This window comes from Psammomys obesus, unplaced genomic scaffold, assembly GCF_907164565.1.
Source record: "Psammomys obesus unplaced genomic scaffold, mPsaObe1.curated_primary_1811, whole genome shotgun sequence".
Taxonomy (NCBI): domain Eukaryota; kingdom Metazoa; phylum Chordata; class Mammalia; order Rodentia; family Muridae; genus Psammomys; species Psammomys obesus.
Window position 1 is genome coordinate 2,719,016 of NW_026590707.1, and position 25,365 is coordinate 2,744,380.

Below are 25,365 nucleotides of genomic sequence, written 5' to 3' on the forward strand. Positions count from 1 at the left end.
AAAAAAAAAAAACCTCACATTGAAATTAACCAGATGCAAAGACTGTAAAAGTCAGTGTATATTCAGAACAGAAAACTTGGGGCTTCACATTGGATTTTATACTTTTGCTCCTAAATGTATTTTTATGAACTTATTCACCACCCCAAACAAATAATCCGTGACAGAGTTAGAGCTAGAGAAACAACTTTTTTTATTCACTTTTCTTTTTTTAATTAAATTTTTATTTTTTATATTAATTATAGTTTATTCACTTTGTATCCCAGCTGTAGACCCCACCCTCCTCCCCTCTCACTCCCGCCCATTCCCCCTTATCTCCTCCTATACCCCTCTCCAAGTCCATCCATAGCAGAGTTCCTCCTCCCCTTCCATCTGACCCTAGCTTATCAGGTCTCATCAAGACTGGCTGCAATGTCCTCCTCTGTGGCTTGGCAAGGCTGCCATCCAGGGGAAGCAGTCAAAGAGCCAACGACTGAGTTCATGTCAGAGACAATCCTTGTTCCCCTTACTAGTGTACCCAGTTAGAGACTGAGCTGCCATGGGCTACATCTGAGAAGGGATTCTATGTTATATCCATGAATGGTCCTTGATTGGAATATCATTCTCAGAAAAGACTCCTGGGCCCAGATTTCTTGATTCTGTTGCTGTGCTTGTGGAGCTCCTGTCCTCTCCAGGTCTTACTATCTCCCCCTTCTTCTTTCATAAGATTCCCTGCATGCTGCCCAAAGTTTGTTTATTGGTCTCATTCTTACATAGAATGCTGGGTAGAGTCTTTCAGAGGCTCTCTGTGGTAGCTTCCTATCCTCTTTCCTGTTTTCTCTTTCTTTCAATGTCTGTTCCATTTGCCTTTCTGAGTGAGGATTGATCATCCTACTCAGGGTCCTCCTTCTAGCTCACCTTCTTCTTCTTTTTTTTTAATGATAAATAAAATTTATTCATGAAGATATGGGAAATGGTATTTTTTTTATTTTATTTTTCTTATTAGTTACATTTTGTTAACTCTGTGTCCCAGCTGTATCCTGCTCCCTCATTCCCTCCCCAACCCCACACTCCCTCCCTGATCTCCTCCCTGCCCCTTTCCAAGTCCACTGATAGGGGAGGACCTCCTCCCCTTTCATTTGACCCTGTTTTATCAGGTATCTTCAGGGCTGGCTGCAAAGTCCTCCTCTGTGGCCTAACAGGACTGCTCCTCCCCTGGGGGTGGGGTGGGGAGGTCAAAGAGCCTGCCCTTGAGATCCTGTTAGAAATAGTCCTTGTTCCCCTTACTTTGGAAAACTATTTGGTTACTGAGCTACCACGGGCCACATTCGAGCAGAAGTTCTAGGTTATATCCATTGATGGTCCTTGGTTCACTGTCAGTCTCAGAAAAGACCCTGTGCCCAGATATATTTGGTCCTTGTAGAGCTCATATCCTTTCCATATCATACTAACTCTCCTTCTTTCATATGATTCTCTGCATTCTGCCGCTAGCTCACCTTCTTTATGTGTACAGATTTTTGTAGATTTATCCTATATTATATGTCTAGTATCCACTTATAAGTGAGTATATACCGTGTGCATCTTTCTGTTTCTGGGATACCTCACTCAGAAAAGCTTCTGTAAAGCAAAGGACACTGTCATCAGAACAAAATGACAGTATACAGACTGGGAAAGGATCTTCAGCAACCCTATATCTGACAGAGATCTAATAGCCAGAATACATAAAGAACCAAAGAAGTTAAAAAGCAGCAAATCAAGTAATCCAATTTAAAAATGGGGTACAGAGCTACACAGAGAATTCTCTGCAGAGGAATATCGAATGGTAGAGAACACTTAAAGAAATGGTCAATGTCCTTAGCCATCAGGGAAATGTTAATCAAAACGACCCTGAGATCTCACCTTATACCCATTGGAATGGCTAATATCAAAAACTCATGTGACAACACATGCTGGAGAGGTTGTGGAGAAAGGGGAACTCTTCTCCATTGCTGGTGGGAATGTAAACTTGTACAACCACTTTGGAAATCAATCTGGTGCTTTCTCAGACAATTAGAAATAGTGCTTCCTCAAGATCCAGCTGTACCACTCCTAGGCATATATCCAAAAGATGCTCAAGTACACAACAAGAACATTTGCTCAACCATGTTTGTAGCAGCTTTATTTGTAATAGCCAGAAGCTGGAAACAACCCAGATGTCCCTCAATGGAGAAATGGATACAGAAATTGTGATACATTTATACAATGGAATACTACTCAGCAATTAAAAAACAAGGAAATCATGAAATTTGCAGGCAAATGTTGGAACTAGAATATTCACTTTTCATAGCTCATGTTCATTATCTGCATTCACTCTTTCCTCATTCCTTAATATTTGGCCTTTCTACGCTTTATATTTATACAATGTGCATTTTTAGTATATATATGCATATATACACACATTTATGGAATACTATTGAGCTTTAAAAAATTACAAAATTTGCAGAAAAATGGGTGGATTAAGAATGTATATTAAATGCAGTCACACAATCTAAACAGTAAACAAACATACTTGTTCTTCCTCCTATATGAAATCCAGCCAACTTTCACCACTTAGGGAAATGTTTTTGCCTCTTTTAATTTTTAAAGATTTGCACCGATGGTGAAACACTTGTGTACCAGATGGTACATCAGAACTTTCTATTCCCTTCGAAACCTTCAGCTAATTTATGTAGCTACGTAGAGAGGAGGTGATTGTTAGCTGACAGCAAGTCATGGAACATCTTGATGATGATTTTATTTCTATATTTAGGACATTTTTAATTAATTTTGGTTTATCAGAAATACTTTCCTTACCATATTACATGCAACTTTACTGTTGTTGAGTGATAGCCATTCTGGGTGACTCTCTTAATGGTTCTTAGTGGCCCCATTTGCTTTCACATATCAGGTCAATCTTGACTCCAGAAGGTTGTTCTGCTGAAGGTCATTTGGGCTAATTAAAGTCCCAGACTCATGCATTTCCTTTCAATCTCCTTGAGACAAGTTGCTGCTTGCTGTCACTTCCCTCCTCAGGTAGGTTATGACAGAGCACCCCATAACTGCAAAAACAGCACAACCTCATTGTTCCTTTAGATGCCTTCACCTCTGAGTCTTGCGTTGTGAGACCCACCAGTGAGGAACTGGAAGGAAACTTCAGTAGTTGATGTCTTTGCTCAGCTAACATATTTCACCTTTTCCTTATTCTGTTTCTTTAAGAGCTGGAGGCAGTTCAGTTCCAGGAACAAGGATGAGACACTATCTCTGTGTCTGTATTTTAACTGCCATGCACTAGGCCCTTGGTGACCAGGTCAAGCCACTTTATTTCTATAAGGCTGTTTCCTTATCTGGAAGATGAGCTTACCCATATGACTACTGAAGTCATTTCTTGCTCAAAAGTCTCTTAAGTCAGACAGTAAAATCAAAATTATCCTTCTACAAATGGAATATCTCGAGCAACACATTTAAGCTGTTTAAAACTTCCCTATTCCCTGTGTCACATCTCATGTCAAGCTAATTATGTGCACACATATTCCTCCTGGAGAGCCTGGCCTCCTGCCTGACAGATAAACCAGCAGGTTAATTTACCATGTTGTTTGTTCAAATGAGAAACCATGAACCATATGCCTGGCTATGAAAATGTGGACTTTCTGATTTTTTTTTCTTTTTTCTTTTCCAATTTGGGCTATTCAATTTCAATGACCCAAGACTAAAGCTTTTCCTTGTAAACATTCATCCGTTATCTGTGTTTGCTTTTTACATTCTTCTAAAACTTGTCTAGCTGCTTCCAGTTCCTCGCTTCCATTAACATATTATAATTATTTTTATCAGCTAGTAAGATAAGGCATCCTCATTGTAAAAACTTTAGAAAATATTGCAGTCCTGTCATTAAGTCACCATTAGCATAGTTTTGAATGTGTACAAGGGAACACATTCAAACAAACCTATGGGAGTAGATTAACCTTCATGCATGTGCATGTATGTTAAATGTGTGCTTGCGTATTATATAGAGAACATGGGACTACATCCACTAAGTTCTGTCACTGATTGTTTCTGAGGTATAGGTGGTAGGTGAGGTTGGGCTAGCAAGAGATTCCTCAGAAGTTTACTTTATGCCTTCTATATGTTTGAATTTTTTTCTACTGGATATATATTTATGGTTAAAAGTAACTTTTTTATTTTCTTTTGAAATAGTCTTTTGTGAAAAGCAGGGATTCTCAAAATATATTTCCATTCACTGTGAGTATCCTGCAAAGAAGACCAAGGGGCTCTGTGACTGAAAATGTAGCTGTGTTCGTTCCCAGATTTACAGAGCCGTAAATGAAATGTACATGCATTTTAATTTCAAATATTTATTTCATAAGTGAATCTTAAAAAACTGAGAATCACCCACCTCTGCTTATGAACTCAGTGGCTGGCTCTCTGATCACTTTCTCATAGTGGATACTGTCTTGCCAGACCACAGAGGAAGACATTGCTGCCAGTCCTGATGAGACCTGATAGGCTAGGGTCAGATGGAGGGGGAGAAGGACCTCACCTATCAATGGACTAATGGAGTGGCATGGGAGGAGAAGAGAGAGGGAAGGTGGGATTGGGAGGAGACCAAGGAGGGGACCACAACTGGAATATAAAGTGAATAAATTATTCATAGTTAGTGGAATGGTTTGAAGAGTATTGGTGTTAGCTCTTCTGTGAAGGTCTGGTAGAATTTTGTGCTGAAACCATCTGGCCCTAGCCCTTTTTTTTTTTTTTTTTTTTTCTTTTTTTTGGATAGGAGATTTTTGATGACAGCTTCTATTTCCTTAGGGGATATAAGACTATTTAATTTATTTACCTGGTCTTAATTCAGCTTTGGTAAGTGGAATCGATCAAGAAAATTGTCCATTTCATTTAGATTTTCAAATTTTGTGGCATATAGGCTTTTGAAGTAAGACCCAATGATTGTTTGGATTGCCTCAGTGTCTGTTGTATGTCCCCCTTTTCATTTCTGGTTTTATTGATTTGGATACTGTGTCTCTGCCTTTTAGTTAGTTTGGCTGAGTGTTTGTCTATCTTGTTGATTTTCTCAAAGAACCAGCTCTTGGTTTCATTGATTCTTTGAATTGTTTTATTTGTTTCTAATTGATTGATTTCAACCCTGAATTTGATTATTTCCAGACATCTGCTCCTCCTGGGTGTGTCTGCTTATTCCTGTCCCCCTGCCTGCCCCTAGGGCTTTCAGGTGGGCCTTTAAGTTGCTTGTATGAGATGTTTTGAATTTCTTTTTGAAGGCGCTTAGTGGTATGAACTTTTCTCTTAGCACTGCTTTCATTGTGTCCCGTAAGTTTGGGTGTGTTATTTCTTCATTTTCATTGAATTCTAGGAAACCCAGAATAGCTAAAACAATCTGCTTCAATAAAAGATCTGGAGGTATCTACAGCCCTGATCTCAAGCTGTACAATAGAGCAACAGTAATAAAAAAACTGCTTGGTACTAGCATAGAAACAGAATGGAGGATCAATGGACTCCAATAGAAGACCCAGAAATAAGCACACATACTTATGGACACCTGATTTTTGAAAAAGATGCCAAAACTACACAATGGAAAAAAGACAGCATCTTCAACAAATGGTGCTGGTCTAACTGGATGTCCACATTTAGAAAAATGCATATAGATCCATACTTATCACCCTGTACAAAACTAAAGTCCAGGTAGATCAAATACCTTGACATAAAACCAGACACACTAAACCTGTTAGAAGAAAAAGTGAAGAAGAACCTTGAACTCATTGGCACAGGAGACAACTTCCTGAACAGAACACCAACAGTTCAGGATCTAAGAGCAACAATGAATAAATGGGACCTCATGAAAGTGAAAAGCTTCTATAAAGCAAAGGACACTGTCATCAGAACAAAACGACAACCTACAGACTGGGAAAGGATCTTCACCAACCCTATATCTGACAAAGGTCTAATATCCAGAATATATAAAGAACTCAAGAAGTTAAACAGGAACAAACCAAGTAATCCAATTGAAAAATGGGGTACAGAGCTACACAGAGAATTCTCTGTAGAAGAATACAGAATCGCAGAGAAACACTTAAAGAAATGTTCAACATCCTTAGTCATCAGGGAAATGTAAATCAAAACGACCCTGAGATTTCACCTTACACCCATTGGAATGGCTAAGATAAAAAACTCAAGTGACAACACATGCTGGAGAGGTTTTGGAGAATGGGGAACCATCCTCCATTGCTGGTGGGGATGTAAACTTGTACAAACACTTTGGAAATCAATCTGGTGCTTTCTTAGACAATTAGGAATAGTGCTTCCTCAAGATCCAGCTATACCACTCCTAAGCATATATCCAAAAGATGCTCAAGTACACAACAAAGATATTTGCTCAGCCATCTTTGTAACAGCTTTATTCATAATAGCCAGAAGCTGGAAACAACCCAGATGTCCCTCAACTGAGGAATAGATACAGAAACTGCGGTACATTTATACAATGGAATACTACTCAGCAATTAAAAACAAGGAAATCATGAAATTTGCAGGCAAATGGTAACAAGTAGAAAAGATCATCTTGAGTGAGGTATCTCAGAAACCGAAAGACACACATGGTATATACTCACTCATAAGTGTATATTAGACGTGTAATATAGGATAACCATATTAAAATCTGTACACCTAAAGAAACTAAGCAAGAAGGAGGACCCTGGGTAAGATGCTCAATCCTCATTCAGAAAAGCAAATGGGATAGACATCATAAGAGGGAGAAAACAGGAAACAGGACAGGAGCCTACCACAGAGGACCTCTGAAAGACTCTACCCAGCAGGGTATTGAAGCAGATGCTGAGACTCATAGCAGGGAATCTTATGAAAGAAGGGAGAGTTAGAAAGACCTAGAGGAAGTAGGAGCTCCACAAGGAGAGCAACAGAACCAAAAAATCTGGGTCCAGGGGTATTTTCTGAGACTGATACTCCAAACCAAGGACCATGCATGGAAACAACCAGAACCCCTACACAGATATAGGCAATGGCAACTCAACCTCCAAGTGGGTACCCTAGTAAGGGGAACAAGGGCTGCCTCTGACATGAAGTCAGTGGCTTTCTCTTTGATTACCTCCCCCTGAGGTGGGGGGCAGCCTTACCAGGCCACAGATGAAGACAATGCAGCCAGTCCTGATGAGACCTGATAGGCTAGGGTCAGATGGAAGGGGAGGAGGACCTCTTCTATCAATGGACTGGAGGAGAGGCAAGGGAGAAGAGGGAGTGAGTTTGGGATTGGAAAGGGACATGGGAGGGTGCTACAGCTGGGATACAAGGTGAATAAATTGTAATAAATTAAAAAATAAATAAAAAATGTAAAAGACCAAAGTGAATAAATTATAATAAATAGTACATAAAAAATAAAAAAATCTGGAAGGTACTGTAGATGACATAAGAAGTGAGCAGAAAGTAAAGAAAATTATTACTTTAACTCAGCTGTTCATTTCTTCAGAGTAAATTTATTGTGCACCTTCTATACAGCAGATACTAAGCTGGATTGGAAAGTAAAATGAGAACAGTGAAGAATAATAACCAATCCCCTGCCCTCTTATAGTTTATATTCTAGAGGGAATGTGCTGGTGGAGAGATTAGCTAGTGGTAACAAGGGAGAGGTTAGTATTATTAAGAGAATATGGCATGGTAGCAGGAGCTTATGTTTTAGGCAGAGAGCTCAGATGTGTTTGTGACTTGGTGTGGAATGCTGTGGAGGAATTGCATGTTAACCACTGAAGAAGAGGGAAAAGAAAGTGCAAAATCCTTGAGTTGGAGTATATGCATACTGTTTTTGGACAGCACGTAGAACAGTTTCTAAAACACAAGAGACTGGTAAGGAAGTAAGGTCAAGGAAGTATTTGGGGATAATATCCAGTATTGCAGTATTGACCATAGTAAGTAATGAGTGTGAAATTACTCATAAGACTGCCCACAGGTTGAAACTCTGCAGATGTCTTGGGTGGGTAAGAATGCTTTTATAATCAAATTCCCAGCACCCACATGAAAATGCTGGGCATGGCTGCATGTGCCTGTAACCCCAGCATCGGGGGAGGGGAAAGGTAGAGACAGGTGGGTCTCAGTGTCCTACTAGCTAGCTCAAATAGAGCTTCAGGCTCACTGAGCTACTGTGACTCAGGAGGAGAGTGTAGAGCGAGAGTGGGTGACACACAACACCCTCGTCTGGCACCTACACATGCATCTATGGATACTCGCACCCGCACATAGTTGTGTGTGTACATGCAAATACCATACACACAAATTGAAAAAGGAAAATGTAGACTTGTGAGTCATTGTGAACTCGAGAAGGGGACAGAGATATCTGTAAGCTGTGATAAGTGTTTTGAGTCATTAAAAGGAGACCTCAAGAGTGAAGAACAACCCCCCCCCCCCCAAGGGAGGAGCAGCCCTGCTAGGCCACAGAGGGACTTTGCAGCCAGTCCCGAAGATAGCTGATAAAACAGGGTCAGATGAAAGGGGAGGAGGTCCCCCCTATCAGTGGACTTGGAAAGGGGCAGGGAGGAGATGAGGGAGGAGGTGAGCGTGGGATTGGGAGGGAATGAGGGAGCGGGATACAGCTGGGATACAGAGTTAATAAAATGTAACTAATAATAAAAAAATTAAATTAAATTAAAAAAAGTGTGGAGAGCAGTATGTTGCAATGATCAAACATTTTCCAGCAAACTCACCATGGTAGTGGTATGAATTACAAAATCGTAGTGGAAGCACAGAGACCCATAAGAAAATTATTGAACAATCTATGTGAGAAATGGCTGCATGGTCTGAAGTGATAGCAATCCAGATGCTATAAAATGGCCACTTTCTAGAAAGATGTTGGGGGTACTGCCAACAGTATTTCCTCATAGACTACCTGTAAGATATGAGAAAGAAAGAAATTAAGGATACTCCCACAGAATTTTACTGGAGCAATTGAAAATATGCAGGTTGCCCAGGTGGTTAAGACTATGGAAGGAACAGGGCATGATGAGACTTGAACAAAGGTCTAGTAGGAGTGCCTATCAGTTTAACTTCAGATCACAGTGACATTGTAGGACAGGTGAGATGGTGATCAGGTCAGAAAAGGTAGATAACTACTGGAACGTAAGGTACTCTGTAAATGTAAGCCTCGATGCGTCAGATCACAGCCTTGGAAAAACAAAGCCAGATCAACAACTGCAAATCATATGCTGGGAGGGGTGCCCATTGCTTTACTACATCAGACCTAAGGTGGTCATCGTCATCAACACCTGGTTAAATGACATTCACAATAACTTATAGTAACTGTCTACACTAAATTTTCTCTGAGTCACTCACTGTTCCAGGATTGGAAAATGACTACAGGGCGGTCAATTCCTTGCCTCCATAGGTGAACAGTTAGACAGTCTTAAAGTCCTGATCTTTTTTCAAGGGCTATATCCAGTTAGAAGCACCCTACCTCAAGGATCTTCGGGTATGGATATCTTGACTTTATTTTCCTATGTTCTTTTATTGAGGTTTCTGAGAGAAAACAGAGAACAAGGGATCCTGTGGATGTAGTCTGCATAGATTCCCAGGCCAGAGACAAAGTCAGGAAGTAGAGAAACATGAAAGCACAAACAAAACAGCTGTCACAGAAATTAGAAATGTGAATAGAGGAGCCAGGTAGTGAGTGGTCTAAAAAGTGCACTGCCTTGGCGGCTTTCTCAGGGGATATGGCTGGAGAATGGAGAAGGAGTAAGAGATGGGGAATCTCAGTGGTCTGTGCTGACACTTCCGCTACATCTTGACAGCCTTGGTAAAACCTTATGTTCTAGACACTAGCGAGCCTTTCAGAAGAGCAACATAATCTGACACACATTTGTGAAAATGTTACCCAGATGGCACATGGAAGATAGATTAAACAAAGGGCAAGAGTAGATGTGTAAAGTTAAAGTTACTGTATGTCTGAGCTAGGGTTTTATTTGGGGGATAAACCACCAAGAGCAAGTTGGAGAGAAAATTTGTTACTCTTCCACACTGTAGTTGATCACTGAAAGAAGTCAGGACAGGAACTCAAACAGGCAGGAACCTGGAGGCAGCAGCTGATGCAGAGGCCATGCAGGGTGCTGCTCACTGGCTTGCTCCCGTGGCTTCCTGCCTAACCTGCTTTCTTATAGAACCCAGGACCACCAGTCCAGGATGACACTCCCTGCAATAGACCGAGCCTTCCCACACCAATCAGTAATTAAGAAAGTGCCCTGCAGCCATGCCTCTAGCCAGCCCTATCTCTTGGAGGTGCTTTCTCAAGTGAGGTTTTCCTTACTCTAAGATGGCTTTAGCTCTTGTCAAATTGATGTAAAACTAGCCAGGATGCTGCATTCCAGGGAAAACAGATGAAAAAGGCTTATGCTAGAACATGGAGTGGACATTATAAGAAAGGAATAAAAGAGTGGGAGCCTTCTCCTACTTTAGCCCTTTCTTACGATATAAATCCAGTAAATAAAAGATGATAGGGCTAAAACTTCCTTTTCAAGCTTTCAGAAAGAGGCCCTTATCCTGTCTTCCATAGCTACCATGCTGCCATACAGATAGTAAATGCTACCAAATGAAAGCTCTATTGCCAATGAGAATTTGATGTGGAACCTATAGCTGCATCGTTTGCGAGCACCCGAATTATAAAGTGCAGTAGTTTATGGAAAAACTAAACTTCAAGTTCTTACCCTTGGTAGCCTTTGAAAGAAGCGTTTCCTGTATCTCTTCCTGCTTACCTCATAAGCACTGCCATCATTCTGGTAGAGGGTGAGGTTGTGACTTAGATCAGAGAGGAGCACTGTTGTCATCATTACAGCACTTTAGAGAGGCTGTTGCATAAAAAATACATTTCCATTTAGTGTACAGAGATTCTTTATAGTGTGGTACAATTTTAATGATTGAAAATGTGAACTCGGGTTGCATAAAATTAGCAATTTTTGTTAATAGAAAAATAGTAATTTTTGTGTGTGGTTGATTTTGAATCATTGATCAGAAATGTAATTGTGCTTTGTAATTAAAAAAATCATTCTTTTTGAAACCAGATCAGCATCTCATGGAATACTTCCTGGACAGAAAAAACACTTCCTTAAAGTTCCATTATATGAACGTCAAATAAGGTGCCCCAGTGTACCCACGCAATTAAATTTTGATAATTTTGTTCAAAGAAAAGGAGGAATACCAAAAAACACTAATCCTCTGGCATGGGTTATTGAGACATTTGCCAAAGACAAACCTCAGAAAGCACACGCGCCAGTTTTGCCTGTTCAAAAAGATGTTCCAGAAATAGTGACAGAGATCCCAAAGCTGGAATTAAGTGACAATATAAAGTGCAACCTTCCAGAAGATCTGATTGCGTATTACGAAGCTGAAGTGGAGAGGTTGACTCAAGAAATAGGCAACGAGAAACAAACTCCTGTGTTTGCATACTGTAGGCGTGGAGCTATTTATCGAAAACTGGGAAAGCTGCAAAGTGCTATGAATGACCTACAGGAAGTAAGTTTTTAAAATAACAATAACGCAGGTCACTATTCACATTGCTTTTATTTATACAGTATTTTTTTGTTGTGATGTTGACTAGCAAATGATTGTAAAACAGTTTATGGGATTGTGGAATATACTTACTGGAAACCCTTGGCTTTTGTTTTTTGGATTGGGAGGTTTTATTTTATGTACATGCATGTGAAGTCATTGGTATCGATGATGTTTGAGAAACTCATTTAATAGTGTTTCTTCTTTTTGGAAATGAACTCACCTGCCTTTATACATGTATTTTTCAGACCATATTTGTGGAGCCAATGTTTCTAAATGCCTATTGGCATAGACATTTCATTTATCTTTTCCAAGACAAATTTAATGATGCTTTGGATGACTTGAATTTTATACATAAATACAATAAAAACCATGCAGGTAGGTTGCGTCTGGAGATGGTTATATCACCTGTTTCTTTATCTCAGCTTTTGTCATTGTAACAGATAGACATATACTGATAAATAGATGTTAAAATGCAAAAATGATGTGAATGCCTTCAGCTTTCTTTTTTTAAAACTTTTATTAATTACACTTTATTCACTTTGTATGCCCCTATAAACCCCTCCCTCATCCCCTCCTAATCCCGCCTTCCCTCCCCCTTCTTCACACATGCCCCTCCCCAAGTCCACTGATAGGGGAGGTCCTCATCTCCTTCCTTCTGATCCTAGTCTATCAGATCTCATCAGGAGTGGCTGCATTGTCATCTTCTGTGGCCTGGTAAGGCTGCTCTCCCCTCAGGGGGAGGTGATCAAAGAGCAGGCCAATCAGATATGTCAGAGGCAGTCCCTCCTCCCATTACTATGTAACTGACTTGGACACTAAACTGCCATGGGCTACATCTGTGCAGGGGTTCTAGGTTATCTCCATGCATGGTACTTGGTTGGAATATGAGTCTCTGGAAAGACCCCTGTGTTCAGATTTTCTGGTTCTGTTGCTCTCCTTGTGGAGCCTTTAGCTTTTAAAAAATAATTTTCTTAATGTTACAAATGAAGACTTCATGTAACTTGATATTGTTTTCAAATAACTCATTGTATTTGAATTTATGCTCTAGAGACCTTTTTCAGCACAATTGCTTTCACTTATCTCACAAGGAGAATATGAATTCAAAATTATAGATGGGAGGTGACTTGTAAGTCTTCTCTTGACCACAAATTTCAGAGTGAGAGTTATGGTACAGTGAAGGCCTCTTGGTATATGAAATCTATACCTTTGCCATATGTGTCATTTTCTAACTACCTGAACTTCTAGACACAGAACTTTTTAGAAATGTGGAAATGTCACCCTCATCTTGGAATCCCCAACACTCACAGATCGACACATTACAGCAGAAGATGACTGATTTCTGTTCTGTGTTGGTCTCTCTGTGCTAAAAGTCCACATACTTTTGTGTCATTCAAACTTAACTATTTTCTTCCATTTATTTATTTAATCACTTTACAGCCTGGACACAGCCCCTTCCTGCCTCTCCTACCAGTCCCACTCTTAAGCCTCCCTCCCCCCTTTCTCTTCCCCTTCTTCTCAGGAAAGGGTACAACCTCTTCCCGCCCCCATGGGTACCAACCCACCCTGGCACATCACATCACAGCATGGCTAAGCTTACCCTCTCCCACTGAGACAAGGCAGCCCAGCTAGGTAAAGGGGGTCCAAAGGCAGGCCACAGAGTCAGAAATGCTGCCCTCCCACCCCACCCACTCTCCAATTGTTAGGGGACTCATATGATAACCAAGCTGCACATTTGTGACATAAGTGTAGGGGGCCTAGGTCTAGCCAATGCATACTCTTTGGTTGGTGGTTCAGTCTCTGTGAGTCCCCATGGAACCAGGTTACTTTACTCTGTAGGTCTTCTAGTGGTGACCTTGACCCCTTTGGCTCCCTCAATCCTTCTTCCTGTTCTTCCACAAAACTCCCTGAGCTCTTTTTACTGTTTGGCTGTGGGTCCCTACATCTGTTTCCACCAGCTGCTGGATGAAGCTTCTCAGAAGACAGTTATGCTAGGTTCCTATCGGCAACCATAGCAGAGTATCATTGATAGTGTTAGAGGTTGATTTCCAAAGTGCTTGTACAAGTTTACATTCCCACCAGCAATGGAGGATGGTTCCCCTTTCTCCACATTCTCTCTAGCATGTGTTGTCACTTGACTTTTTTTTTTTTTTTTTTATCTTAGCCGTTCTGATGGGTGTACGGTGAAATCTCAGGGTTGTTTTGACTTGAATTTCCCTGATGACTAAGGGTGCTGAACATTTTTTTAAGAGTTTCTCTGCCATTCTATATTTCTATATCTCCTGTGGGGTGGGTCTCAAGTTGGGCCGGTCGTTGGTTTGTCATTGCCTCAACTTATGTGCAATCTTTATCCCTGCACTTCTTGCAGGTAAGACGAATTTTGGGTTGAAGGTTTTGTGGGTGGGTTAGTGTCCCCCCTCCCTCCACTGGGAGTCCCCCTGCCTACAGAATGTGGCTATTTCAGGTTCTGTATCCCCTGCTGTTAATTATTGGTGCATATCTTTTGTATCCCATATCTCCCACTGCTAAGAGTCTCAGCTAAGGTCATTCTCCTAGAACCCCAGAGATGGCCCCCAACCGATTTCTGATCTTTCTCAACTTAACTTTATACTGCATTGTTAAGGCTGAAACATTTAAAACAGATTCATAGATGAGTGGTAGCTTTGCTAGTTCAGAGTAGGACTACTTGAAATTGCAGATGCATATTCAGTCTTTGAGAAAAAATATGGTGTTGAACTTAAGAAAGACTAAACAAACTATACGAATGAAAATCATTCTAAGACTTCATTTTTAGGTAGGGATTACTGATTTAAAATTTCACAGTTAATGAATAGACTGTAAAGTGTAGTTTTATCTTTCCTCTTTAGAGGCATACTTGTCAAAGGCAGAGATTTTCAAAGAAAGGAAGGACTTTACATTGGCAATTCTGAATTATAGCCAGGCCATTAAGTGCAGGCCCACAGACGCTGACCTCTATTTCAGGAGGGGAGAATTGTATGAGAAGACAAACAAAGTGCTGGCCATGGATGACTTCTCAAAAGTAAGCTTTATGACACTCTCTTTACAGTACTCTCTTTACAGATTTTGTTTTGGAGACATTCTTTTTAGGTTTATTTGTTTATTTGAGGTTTGGCCTGCATGTAAGCATGAACACCATGTACATGTCTGGTACCTGCAGAGGTCAGATGACCATCCAGGTCCCTGGAACTGGAGTTACAGATGGTCATGAGACAGCACATGGGTGCTGGGAACCAAATTCCAGGTCTCCTACAAGAGCAACAAACTGGCCAAAACCACTGAGCCATCTCTACAGCTTCCTTGTAAAGTTTTTTTTAAATTAATTTTTTATTTTTAAATTAATTACAGTTTATTAACTTCATATCCCAACTGTAGCCTCCTTCCTCATTCCCTCCCAATGGCATGTTCCTGCCCTCATTTCCTCCCATACCCCTTCACTGAAACCAAATCCACTGATATGGGAGGTCTTCCTCCCCTTCCATCTGACCCTAGCTTATCAGGTCTCATCAGGACTGGCTGCATTGTCCTCCTCTGTGTCCTGGTAAGGCTGCTCCCTCCTCAGAAGGAAGTGATCAAATAGCTAGCCACTGAGTTCATGTCAGAGACAGCTCCTGTTCCCCTTACTAGGGTACCCACTTGGATACCTAACTGCCATGGGCTACATCTGAGCAGGGGTTCTAGGTTGTCTAGGTTAGAGTATCATTCTCAGAAAAGACCCAGAATTTTTGGTTTTGTTGCTCTCCTTGTGGAGCTCCTGTCCTCTCCAGGTCTTACTATCTCTCCCTTCTTTCATAAGATTGCTTGCACTTTGCCCAAAGTTTGGGTGTGAGTCTCAGCATCTGCTTTGATACCCTGCGGGTAGAAACTTTCAGAGGCCCTCTGTGGTAGGCTCCTGTCCTGTTTCCTGTTTTCTTCTTCTTCTTCCAATGTCTATCCCATTTGTCTTTCTGAGTGAGGATTGATCATTTTACCCAGGGTCCTCCTTCTTGCTGAGCTTCTTTAGGTGTTCAGATTTTAGTATGATTATCCTATATGTCTAATATCCACTTATAAGTGAGTATATGTCATGTGTGTCTTTCTGCTTCTGGGATACCACACTCAGGATGATATTTTCTAGATCCCACCATTTGCCTGCAAATTTCATGATTTCTTTGTTTTTAATTGCTGAGTAGTATTCCATTGTGTAAATGTACCTCAATTTCTGTATCCATTCGTCCATTAAGGGACATCTGGGTTGTTTCCTGGTTCTAGCTATTACTAACAAAGCTGCTATGAACATGGTTGAACAAATGTCCTTGTGTACTTGAGAATCTTTTGGATATATGCCTAGGAGTGGTATAGCTGGATCTTGAGGAAGCGCTAATCCTAATTGTCTGAGAAAGCGCCATATTGATTTCCAAAGTGCTTGTACAAGTTTACATTCCCACCAGCAATGGAGGATGGTTCCCCTTTCTCCACATTCTCTCTAGCATGTGTTGTCACTTGACTTTTTTTTTTTTTTATCTTAGCCGTTCTGATGGGTGTACGGTGAAATCTCAGGGTTGTTTTGACTTTAATTTCCCTGATGACTAAGGATGTTGAACATTTTTTTAAGTGTTTATCTGCCATTCTATATTTCTCTACAGAGAATTCTCTGTTTATCTCTGTACTCCATTTTTTTTTAATTGGATTACTTGATTTGTTGCCTTTTAACTTCTTTAGTTCTTTATATATTCTGGATATTAGACTTCTGTTAGATATAGGGTTGCTGAAGATTCTTTCCCAGTCTGTAGGCTGTCATTTTGTTCTGATGACAGTGTCCTTTGTTTACAGAAGAGTTTCGGTTTCATGAGGTCCCATTTTTTGATTGTTGCTCTTAGAGCCTGTGCTGTTGGTGTTCTGTTCAGGAAGTTGTCTCCTGTGCCAATGAGTTCTAGGCTCTTTCCCAATTTTTCTTCTAACTAATTTAGTGTATCTGGTTTTATGTAGAGGTCTTTGGTCCACTTGTACTTTAGTTTTGTGTAGTGTGATAAATATGGACCTATTTGCATTTTCCTACATGTAGACATCCAGTTAGACCAGCACCATTTGTTGAAGATGCACTCTTTTTTCCATTGTATGGTTTTAGCATCTTTGTCAATAATCAAGTATCTGTGGGTATGTGTGCTTATTTCTGGGTCTTCTATTTGATTCCATTGAGCCTCCATTCTGTTTCTTTGCCAGTGCCATGCAGTTTTTATTACTGTTGCTCTGTAGCACAGCTTGAGATCAGGGATGGAGATACCTCCAGATGACCTGCTGTACAGGATCGTTTTGGCAATTCTGGGTTGTTTTTTTTTTTTTTTCATATGAAGTTGATAATTTTTCTTTCAAGTTCTGTAAACAATTGTTTTAGTATTTTGATGGGAATTGCATTGAATCTGTAGATTGCTTTTGGCAGGATGGCCATTTTCACAATGTTAATCCTACCAATCCATGAGCATGGAAGATCTTTCCATCTTCTGATATCTTCTTCATTTTTTTTTTTTCATCAGAGACTTGAAGTTTTTTTTTTTTTCTTTTTGTGAACAGGTCTTTCACTTGCTTGTTTAGAGTCACACCAAGGTACTTTATGTGAGTGGCTATTGTGAAGTGTGTTGTTTCCCTAATTTCTTTCTTGGCCCTTTTGTCTATAGTATACAGGAGGGTTTCTGATTTTTGTTTTTTTTTTACTTTATTTTGTATTCAGCCACTTTGCTAAAGGTGTTTATCAGCTGAAGGAGTTCTGTGGTTGAATTTTTGAGGTCACTCAATTGTACCATCTGCAAATAGTGATACTTTGACTTCTTCCTTTCCATTTTGTATCCCCTTGATCTCCTTTAGTTGTCTTATTGCTCTGGCTAGGACTTCAAGTACTATGTTGAAGAGAGATGGAGAGAGTGGGCAGCCTTGCCTTGTCCCTGATTTCAGTGGGATTGATTTAAGTTTCTTTATGTTTAGTTTGATGTTAGCTATAGGCTTGCTTTATATTGTCTTTACTATGTTTAGGTATGTGCCTTGTACCCTTGATCTCTCCAAGACTTTAAACATGAATGGCTGTTGGATTTTGTCAAATGCTTTTTCAGCATCTAAGGAGATGATCATGTGGTTTTTCTCCTTCAGTTTGTTTATATGGTGGATTACATTGATGGATTTCCTTATATTGAAGCACCTTGCATGCCTGGGATGAAGCCTACTTGTTCATGGCCTTGTAAAGTTTTTAAGAGTCATCACAGGTGTTATATAATAAACTAATTATAAGTTAGGAACTAGAACTTCCATTGCTGGAATGCTGTTAACACCAGTTTCTTGACTGAGAGACATTATTGAGTGAATGGAAGTCAAAAGGCAGATGTGAAACATTTGAGGCAACCGCAAAGGACTCACAACTTTTCCAGTTCTCTCTCTTTGGACTAAGAGGCCTTTGAGATTTTCTTGTTCTCTATAGATAACAGAAGAACTTGCTTTCCCCCTTTATTAAACCTTTGAACAGCTGACACTCTCTTCAGGGAACCCTGTGGCTCTTGAAGAAGCTGTGATGCCAGATTCATTTACTCATTCATTCATAAATATTTGTTGAGGGAGACACTGCATGCTGTATTAGATAAAGAGTGAATGGCATAAAAATGTTTCTGGATCATGGATATCTTATAGAAAAGATATTTAAAGAAAAATATGAACACACCCATGAGATATAAAATTATGATGGTGCCATGTAGGAAGGAAGGTGAGAGGAGGTATCTGTATTTGTTTGTAGATATCAGGATCGTCACAAGGAAGTGAGGTTTTGACTGAACCACACTTTGAGGCTGCCACCAAGGCAACACATTTCCCCTGGCTGCAGCAAAACATGCATTTCTGACTATTGACTTTTAAGTTTAAATCTTAGTTCCAAGTACATTGAGAAAAAGAATAAATTACTTAAAAATTTTCAATTTACATGTTCCCAATTGCCAAGTTTCCTTCATGGTTTAGTTTGATATTCTTCTGTGTAAGGAAAGTTTTATTGGTCTTATAACTTAAGACGTAGAAGTAAGCAAAAAGCTCTTTTGAATATGTAAGATAATGCATACTGAGTAGGTTTAATTTAGGAATACATATGTATATACACATACATATGTACATGTAACAATTAATGAAAAAGGTCATTCATTTGAAAGACCAAAGAGTGGTATATGGGAGGGCTTGGAAAAAACATCAGTGAAGGGAGAAATGATAGGATTTTATAATAATCACAAGATTAAAGGAAAACATTTTAAAAAATAGTAATTATTTTTTATTTATTATAGTTTATTCACTTTGTATCCCAGCTGTAGCCTCTTCCCACATCTCCTCAGCTCTCCCTCCCTCTTCTCCTCCCATCCCCCTCCCCCAGTGTACTGAGAGGGGAGGTCCTCCTTCCCTTCCATCTGACCCTACCCTATCAGGTCTCATCAGGACTGGCTGCATTGTCTTTCTCTGTGGCCTGGCAAGGCTGCTTCCCCCTCAGGGAGAGGTGATCAAAGAGCAGGCTACTGAGTTCATGTCAGAGACAGTCCCTGTCCCCTTACTAGGATGCCCACTTGGATACTGAACTGCCATAGGCTACATCTGTGCAGGGGTTCTAGGTTGTCTCCATAGTTATTTTTGACTCTTCTCACATCTTGTGTCTGTCTACAGTAGTTTAAAAACAGATGAATATAGTATTTTGAAGTCAAGCAATTCTCAAGTGACTTAGCTCATTTCTTTCTTCTTTAAACATCCTTAAGGACCTGCTCTGTGCTGCAGTTTTTTCCTAGTATCAACCAGCAAGCAACTTCCCAGCTGAAGACATGCATGACCCTGCCCTCTGCTGCTCTGTATGTCATTGTGTAAGGACGAGGGACATCACCACCAATTAATTTCTTCTTCCTTGTGTTAGGGGCTGGATTAAGCGGTAACCTATGCTACTCATCAGCTCAGCTCTTTCAGCCACTGTTAGGACTGAATGATGTGAGACACTGCAGCGCTTCCCTACAGTTCTTTTATTTTTGAAATTATAATATAATTACATCATTTTCCCCTTTCATTTCTTCCTTCTCAACCCTCCCAAATATACCTACTTGCTCTTTTTAAAATTTCTTTTTTCATGGATTGTTATATGCACACACTCATATATGAATATATATATATATATATATATATATATATATATATATATATACATGTATGTATATACAAAATTCTAGCTTGTTTATCCTGTGTAATGTTATTCATATGTATGTTTTCAGGGGTGACCATCTGATATTGGATAACCAACTAGTTGCTCTTCCCTGGGGAAGACTGTTTTTTTACCCAATGTCAGAATTTTTTAATTGCCTGTAGTTCCTTGTGTAGTGATGAGGGCTCATGGTCTTTTTTTTTGTTAATCAGTGAAAGTTTCAGCGGCCAAAAGCTTTGGCTGTTTGTATTTACTGTTTGCTTCTCCTTTGGATAATAATCTCTCTCCATGTGGATCGCTGAGTGAGGGGAGCAGGGGCTGCCTCTATCATGAGCTCAGCTGACTGCTCTCTGATCACTCACCCCTGATGGTGCAGCCTTGCCGGGCCACAGAGGAAGAGGATCCAGGCAGTCCTGATGAGACTTAACAAGCTAAGGGCAAATGGCAATAATGGAGAACTCCCTTTTTCACTGGACTAGGGGAAGCAGATGAGGGGAAGGCAGAGGGAGGGTGGGAATAGGGGAGTTGAAGGAGGGGACTTCAATCGGGAAATATAATGAATTAATTGTGAAGAAAAAAATAAAAATTAAAAAAAGAATTTGATGATGGGTAAATTTCCTAATATCTTTAAACACAAACCTGAAAATTTTAGCATGAAAGTGGGTTTCTTTTATGCAATTTGAATTTGTCTTGAGTTTTCTCTCACTGTATGATATGTTTCCATCCTTACACCCTTCCAGTGTATTCATCATGATCCCAAAAGAACAGATGCATTAATGAAACGTGCAATGTTCTACTTTGAAAATGAAAACTGGTCTGGAGCCACAAGTGATTTTACATCTCTGATAAAACTTGAGCCCCAAAATTCTCAAGCAAGGTAAGAATTATTTTAGACGTGAATTTTGAAATAACTTCTTTAAATGTGTTTTTAGGAAAAATTGCTTGATATCATCTGACAGCCCTTTTAAAATAGTGAGCTCATTTTCAGGGTCAAGTTATTTCTTCGCATTTCGAAGTGCGCACACTTTGTAACTATGTAAAGCCTCACTTGTCATCCATAATTTCCTTCTTTACATTTCTTTTTTCATTCATAGCTTTTGTATCCATGAGGAAGAGATATGCTCAAATATTTTTCTAAATATTTTATTGTAACTTGTATGATAAACTTCACTCACTATTTTTTATTTATTATTTTATTTTATTATTTTTTACTTTTAATGAAAATAGATTTTTAATTTTAATTTTTTATATTAATTACAGTTTATTTATTTTGTATCCCAGATGTAGCCCCCTCCATCATTTCCTCCTTATCCTACCTTTGCTTCCTCATCTCCTCCCATGCCCCTTCCCCAGTCCACTGATAAGGGAGGTCCTCCTCCCTTTTCCTCTGACCCTAGCCTATCAGGTCTCATCAGGACTGGCTGTATTGTCTTCCTCTGTGGCCTGGTAAGGATGTTCCTCCATCAGGGGGTAGGTGATCAAAGAGCAGGCCACTAAGTTCATGTCAGAGACAATCCTTGTTCCCCTTACTAGTGTACCCACTTGGAGACTGAGCTGCCATGGGCTACATCTGTGCAAGGGTTCTAGGTTATCTCCGTGCATGGTCCTTGGTTTGGAGTATCATTTTCAGAAAAGACCCCTGGGCCCAGATGTTTTGGTTTTGTTGCTCTCCTTGTGGAGCTCCTGTCCAGTCCAGGTCTTACTATCTCTCCCTTCTTTCATAAGATTCCCTGCACCCTGCCCAAAGTTTGAGTATGAGTCTCAGCATCTGCTTTGATACACTGCTGGGTGGAGTCTTTCAGAGGCCCTCTGTGTTACGCCCCTGTCCTGTTTCCTGTTTTTTTTTTTTTCCCTTTTCTGATGTCCATCCCCTTTGTCTTTCTGAATGTGGATTGAGCATCTTACCCAGGGTCCTCCTTCTTGCTTAGCTTCTTTAGGTGTTCATATTTTAGTATGATTATCTTGTATTATATGTCTAATATCCACTTATAGTTGAGTATATACCATGTGTGTCTTTTTGCTTCTAGGATACCTCACTCAGGATGATCTTTTCTAGATCCCACAATTTGCCTGTAAATTTCATGATTTCTTTGTTTTTAATTGCTGAGTAGTAAAATAGATTCCCGCCCAGCACATTATTTTCTGATTACAATTTCCCCTCCCTCTACTCCCACTACCTCTCATCTTTCCTCCTGATCTACCCTCTTCCTGTCTCTTATTAGAAAGAAAACAGGCTTCTAAGGAATAATAATAAAATAAAATGAAACTAAAACACTGGAAAAGGACAAAACAAACAAACAGAAATAAAAGATACCTAAAAAAGACACAAGAAACAGACAGTTGGAAAGCCCAACTTTTTTTTGTAGACTCAGGAATCCCATAAAAACACTTAACTAGAAGTCATATGTGCAAAGGACATGCAGGGGGGAAAAAGAGAAGAAAATAAAAATAAAACAAAATTTGATTAAAGAAAGTGTTGGGTGTTGGTCTGGTGCTATCTATTCTATGTTAATTGCTTCCCCCTGAAACCTGCTTGCTACAAGCAGACACTCACCTACTCCAAATGACACTTTAAACTTGCCTCTCTGTTTAACCAATAAAATGCCTATATACTTGGGCAAGGTTGATGGGGAGGTGTAGCCAAGGTTCGTGGGCTTTTGGGGATAGAGAGGATATTGGGAAAGGGAGAACAGAAATAGAGAAGACAGGAGGAAGCCACAGTGGGTTACCGTGGAAAAGGTGCCACGTGGGTCGGGAGGAAGGATTCCAAGAATGGCCTGATCCAGATGAAGGATAAGCAAGTATTTATGGAATTATGGATGGGGGACTGCCCAATTAGGAATGATTAAAGCAGATAGAATGGTATGTGGGCTGAGAGATATGGAATTATCTGTCCAGCCCAAGGTGAAACAAGGCAAGTGTTAGATTATAAAATCTAACAGGTGTCTTATTGATTGTGATAGTGGTTTAAATAATACCGCCATAATAATTATAGGGCTAATAAACAGTACTATCATGATGCCATACGTTTGGCACAAGAAAGGAAGAGTCTTAACCTGGCAAGGCATCATGAGACAAGGACCTTCCAAAGATGCCACTGATTTCACTTTCTTTTGGTTATGTACTGCTGCACAGGCAGCATACCTTGAAGAGTAGATTGCTTCTCCAGGGAAACCCCCCACTAAATTTCATGTGCAAGTTGTTAGCAACTGCAGATAGCTTCTAGCTTAAGGATGGGAGTGTGCGTCCTTTTCTCCTTTTAGCTGTAGCACCCCATCTGTTACAGACCTGTGTAGACCCTCTGCATGCTGCCTCAGTTTCTATAAGTTCATATGTGCATCAATTCTGTTTATTCAGAGGGCCTTCCTTCCTTGACATTTTCCATTTCCTCTGGCTCTTACACTCTTTATACCTCTTCTTTCACAGGGATGCCTGAGCTCTTGTGTTTTAAGGGAGATTTTATGGAGACATCTCTTTTAGGACTGAGTGTGCCAAAGTCTCTCACTCTGCATATTGTCTGGGTGTGGGTCTGTGTATTTGAACCCATCTGTTGCAGGAGGAAGCTTCTCTGGTGATGGCTGAGCAAGGCACTGACCTACGAGTATAGCAGAATGTCATTAGGATTAAAAAACAATAGTATTCAGTCTTATCCTCAGTTCCTGGCCTATCTGGTCTGAGGTTACTGGTGTCCCATGAAGTGTCATGTATGGATTCTATTTTGTAGAATGAGCCTTGAGTTAAATCAGATAGCGGTTGCTTACTCCCATAAGCTCTGTTTCACCATTGCACTAGCATATCTTGCAAGGAGAATGCCATTGTCTTATCCAAGGGTTTGTGGCTGCTTTGATGTTTGTGTTCCTCCTTTGGTAGCATGCAGAATGCCTTCTTGTAACAAAGGTACTAGAGCATAGGGGTGAAGGCTTTAGGTAGACACCAGATCAACTTCTCTGTGTTCAATCAGTTGTGTAGGTGTTGTCTTCATCAATGGGGCCTTGCAGTCAATTTGTAGAGAGCACTCTATAGTGTTGGTAATATACTGGGTCGTCTGGGAGTTTCCCATGGGCCAACAATTCAATTAGATGTAACCCATTTTTGGTATTAGGGCTCTGTCTTCCTCATTATTTAGCTTAACTTCATATTCATATATATACATATATGAATAAAAGAGGCCTAACTAATAATTCATCATCACCAAATGTAGCTTCCTGTACCAAAATATGAATATAAATAATACTTATATTTATATAAGTATATATACATATACCCATACACATATAGTTTTACTGTATTAAGTTTACATACTAACCCTCAAGTGGCTCTTAATTTTAGCTCTTTCTCCCTTATGCCCCTCTTCCCTTCCCTTCCCCACTTGATCCTCCCATTCCAGCCCATGCCCTAACCCTGAATCATTCATAATTATGTATTCTATGTCCCTTTCCTAGGAAGATCTATCTGTCCCTTCCCAGTCCCTTATTCTATACCTAACCTATGTGGTTTTACAAATTGTAGCTTGGTGATAATTAAGTTAACACTTAATGTCCACATAAAAATGAATACATGCCATATTTGTTATAATTGCCTTTCTGGGCTTGAGTGACCTAAATGAGGATGATTTTTTTTTCTAGTTCTATCCATTCATCTGCAAATTTCACTTGTTTAACATCTGAGGAATATTCAATTGTGTAGATGCGCCATATTTTCTTTTTATATTTATTGGCTGAGAGACATCTAGGTTGGTTCCGATTTTGGATATTATGAATAGAACAACAATGGTTAAGGAAGTGCCTCTGTGGCAGCATGAAGCTGTTTTTTGAGGGGTATAGCTAGATTCTGAAGTAGGTTTCCAGCTTGCTGAGGAATTGCCACATTGATTGCTATGGTGACTGCACAAATTTGCACTCCCACCAACAATAGAGGAGTGTTTCCTTCACTCCACATCCTTGCCCGGATGAGCTTTTCCCTGCTTTATTGATCTTATCCATTTTGATTAGTAGAAGATGAAATATCAAAGTAGTTTTGATTTGCATTTCCCTGATTGCTAAGGATGTTGAAATCTAAATGTTTTGGGGCTTTCTCTTTTGAGAATTTCCTATTTTGGTCTGTACCCTATTCTTAAAAAACAAACAAACAAAAACCTCTTTTTATTATCATTTATTACAATTTATTCAATTTGTATCCCAGTTGTGGCCCCCTCCCTCATCTCCTCCCAATCCCACCCTCCCTCCCTCCCTCTTCTTTCCCTATTCCCCTCCCCTAGTCCACTGATAGGGGACGTCTTCCTCCCCTTCCATCTGATCCTAGCATATCAGGTCTCATCAGGACTGGTTACATTGTCTTCCTCTGTGGACTGGCAAGGCTGCACCCCCCAGGGGGAGGTGATCAGAGAGCCTGCCACTGAGTTCATGCCACAGAAAGCCCCTGCTCCCCTTACTAGGGATCCCACTTGGAGACTGAGTCTATGGGCTACATCTGAGCCAGGGTTTTAGGTCCTCTCTATTCTTTATTTGAGTTACTTGCCATCTTGATATATAGTTTCTTGAGTTCTGTATAAATTTTGGATATTAACCCTCTATTGTATGCATATTTGGTAAGAATCTTTTCCTACTGTACGCTGCCAGTTTGTCCAAATGATGTTCATA

At 40.0% G+C, this 25,365-nt stretch overlaps 1 protein-coding gene across 1 annotated transcript in view; it reads left to right on the forward strand.

Moving 5' to 3' along the window:
- The window catches only part of Ttc6 (tetratricopeptide repeat domain 6), a 203,548-nt gene that overhangs the window by 65,640 nt on the left and 112,543 nt on the right, over positions 1–25,365 (forward strand). The window contains exons 6-9 of the mRNA XM_055608708.1: positions 11,046–11,496; positions 11,781–11,910; positions 14,400–14,572; positions 20,467–20,603. Of these exons, the coding sequence (XP_055464683.1) occupies positions 11,046–11,496; positions 11,781–11,910; positions 14,400–14,572; positions 20,467–20,603 (891 nt within the window). The remainder of the gene's footprint in view (positions 1–11,045; positions 11,497–11,780; positions 11,911–14,399; positions 14,573–20,466; positions 20,604–25,365) is intronic.